The sequence below is a fragment of the Egretta garzetta genome, unplaced genomic scaffold (genome assembly GCF_000687185.1).
Source record: "Egretta garzetta isolate BGI_Z169 unplaced genomic scaffold, ASM68718v1 scaffold291, whole genome shotgun sequence".
Taxonomy (NCBI): Eukaryota; Metazoa; Chordata; class Aves; order Pelecaniformes; family Ardeidae; genus Egretta; species Egretta garzetta.
In genome coordinates, this window is record NW_009258783.1 from 1,449,257 (window position 1) to 1,452,706 (window position 3,450).

The following is a 3,450-nucleotide window of genomic DNA, read 5'->3' on the forward strand; positions in this document are numbered from 1 at the left end:
CTGCTGAAGAAAATAGCCCAAGGCACGTTACTGCTAGGGAACCTGTTTTCAGATTTATGCTAAATTTTTCCTTTCTGTAACTCAAAGGTAAAATCTTTAGAAACTCTCTCCCTCCTTATTATTACTCCTTTGTAATCTACCACGTAACTCTGGATCACTCAGGGACTGCAGTGGTAGAGCCAGATTTCAGCTCCAGCTCTGCCTCTAGAAGCTCAAGTCCCACTTTGGGCTAGAGCAAAAAGGGAATAAAAGGGAATAAACCCATTTGTTGGACTGAAGGCACCCTTTCCCTCTCATGCTGCTACCAAGCCTTGTCCCTGAACCTGACACAGAAACTGAAACCGCTTACTCCAGTTTGGAGCCTGAAGAATCTGTCTTAACCCTTGTAAAGGTACAGGTGGTGGTGGATTGTTGTTTGGTGTTTGGGTTTTTTTAGTCTGCTTTTTTATGATCTTTTAGCAATTTGTTCTGTCCAACTGAAATGGACACTTGTCTGCTGAGCTAAAGTTAGGTACTTTAAAGGATGAATGCCAGTTGCTGTTCTTCAGTCAAAACTAATGCACTATAAACTCCTGGCTTTTGTTTTTCTCTTGTATTGTGGTGGCTGAAGGCCTCTTTGGGAAGGGATGAAACAGCAAGCAGGAGTTGCTTCTGGTGGACTGCTGCCTGTTACATCCTGCCCCTTTTAGCATACAAAAAGGGGTGCTGTGTTTGCTATCGGCGTACTTAACTGTACTCACCTGTAGGGTGTTAATCTTTCTGGATTTTTTTTTCTTCCCCATAGGATGATGAGAGTCTGAAGTACTTGACTCATGAAGAGCAGGATGTTCTCATGTTCTTTGAGGAAACCATAGATGCCTTAGAAGATGACTTGGAGGAGCCGGTCCTACGTGACAGTGGCATCCACTGCCAGTCCCCAAGGTCAACGGACGAAAATGTGTCCAGTCATTCAGAGACTGAAGATATCATTGACTTAGTACAGTCAACACCTGAGAGTAGCGACCACGAAGGCCCTCCTAGCAGAGATGCAGAACCAGGTAGTCGTATTTCTTGGAAGTGTGGTTTTCCCTTTGACCTAGCCCTGACATACTCCAGTTCTCAACAGAAACACTTAAAGAAATTCTGCATCTTCCTTACTACATCAAGATGAATCCATTACACGTCAGGAGCTCTAAGGACTGTGATTTTAATTTGACTGGGGATTTCTGAAATTCTTGCTATTACTATAACTTTTTTCTTTCTTTCTCATGGAGGTCATGCATATGGTGAAGTTCTTGGACTGCTATCTCAGTCCCCTACCAGGTGACCGAGTTGTACCAGAACTGAGTATTATGCAGAGTCATTGCAATAAGGCAGAACAGTGTTCATCAATGTGTTCACGCTCTGCTTCTCTCTAAGGCCTTTTAAGACTTTCTCGAAGAGTTTTAAGATAGCAGGTTGTTTGTTGTGTTACTTTGTGTGGGACTGAAAGGCACACGATCCTATCAAGTTTGTGACAAGATAGTGTGTGGCATGTTGTTTTCTTCACCATGTCAAGTTCTCCGTTTTTGGAGAATGGATTTATCGGCTGGTACATACAGTGGAGTGTAATGTGTCCTCTCTTGGCTGTTATGATAAATGAGAATTGCAGAACTCTTATAGAAAAAGCAGCCATTGAAACAGAGTAAAGCTGACACGGAGATTGTGAATGAATGGCAGAAAGAGGGCTTCTAGTGAACGCATTGTAAATACGGCGATTTGAACGATAGTGTCGCCTACAAGATGCCATTGCTTGGAGTTCAGTTACAGTTTCTTCTGGCAACGTGGGCTGAGTTTGAGTTAGAAAATTGGGGGCGGGGAGTACTGACGCTTGCTAATCCTAGGTGAAAGAAAGTCTTGTATTCTGCTCTGTGTGGAGACTTAATGACATTATTGCTGCTTTGTCTTTTAAGTGTTGGATGCTACCTGGAGAACAGAGAGCCCTAAGCCAGCTGTACCTGCTGACCTTCCCCCACAACCCCCTGTACCACCACCACCACCACCGATGTCTGAGACTCTTCCGCTTCCTCCTCCTCCACCACCTCCTCCAGTGCAACATCCAAAATTGCTTCGCTCTGTCCCCACTCCGCTCATCATGGCCCAGAAGATGTCTGAGCAGCAGATGGAGAGCAGGGCGCGCTTCCCCAATGCCCTCAAGGAAGGGAGTGCAGACAAGAAGAAAACCCTAGTAGCCAATGGTGATTATTTTGTGGCTCCCAAGCACCCTCCTGCACCTGCACCCAAACTGCACCGGTTCCCGAGCAACATCAACATAACAAATGTCAGTGGCAAAGAATTCAATGAGACGATTTCAAAAGCAGCAGTTAACGTCCAGGAGCGGAGAGCTCAGGTGCTGGCCAACATAAATGGAGGAGCTTTTCTGGCAGCTGAACTGGAGGAGAAGCTGCAGAAAAATGACTTCTTGTCACGTAATAGAAGTTCTTCCTTAAGGGATCTCTCCTCTGAGCAAACACGATATGAGGCCCTGACAAAACTTGGCCTAGTTAAAGGAAAGCCAGCTCAGGACCAAGTGGACCATGCCCCAAGCACTCAGCAGCTTGATGTGCAGCCCAAACAGGCAGACGCTGTTCCCAATGGATATCAAAACATCCACGATATTTTAAAAAGTGAGCCCAGCCCTTTCCTTCCTATGGGCAAAACTGTAACAATCAAACCAGAGGTAGCTCTTGCTGCTGACAAGGCCAGCAGCACGCAGCAGAACACAGCAAAAAGTTTTAATGATTATAAACAACCTAGTCTAAACCTGGATATGAGGAGGAGATCAGGTTCGCTGCCTAGACCTTCAGGATTTCGATCCCAAGGGGTAACGGTAAAGTTTTCTGGCCGTGGCTCAACAGAAGAAGCTAGGAGAGAGGCACTTCGGAAACTGGGACTACTGAAAGAGACTGCATAATTTGGATGGGAATCTTTTGGCAATGGGGGGGAAGTCATAGCATGGCTTTGTGTTAGAATAGTCCCAGCAGGATTGGGATCAAACAGATTGGAAGAAGAAAGGGGAAGTTCTTTGCTTCAGGCAAGCTGAGGAGGTACTAGATGCTGTGGAATGACCGCTCGTGTTTATCCCAGAAGAACTGGCACCATGTACGGTCATGTACGGCAGTGGGCTTCAGCTCTCCTTCCTACAGAGATACTCATCTGTTGCTCTTTGTGACTAAGAGGAATTTTATTTAAGTAATGCTGGACTGTAGCAGACAGCATCCCGTTAATGAAGTGTACAGTGCAGTATTGTTGTACATAGCGAAGCGAATGGTGAATCTTCCTTTTGCTCTTTCTGAAGCCAAAAAAAAAAAAGCTGTTTGTCTTGCTCACACATGTATGTCTGTTCGTGGGAGCTCGAGATAATGTCAAAACTGAAATTTCTGACCAGCATGACACACTTCTGTGACTTTCTGTTGTCTGTATTGTCTGGCT

At 45.3% G+C, this 3,450-nt stretch overlaps 1 protein-coding gene across 1 annotated transcript in view; it reads left to right on the plus strand.

Moving 5' to 3' along the window:
- The window catches only part of PROSER2 (proline and serine rich 2), a 13,472-nt gene extending 10,540 nt beyond the window's left edge, over positions 1-2,932 (plus strand). The window contains exons 2-3 of the mRNA XM_009649454.2: positions 785-1,037; positions 1,932-2,932. Coding sequence (XP_009647749.2) covers positions 785-1,037; positions 1,932-2,932 — 1,254 coding nt within the window. The remainder of the gene's footprint in view (positions 1-784; positions 1,038-1,931) is intronic.
- The last annotated feature ends 518 nt before the right edge of the window (positions 2,933-3,450 follow it).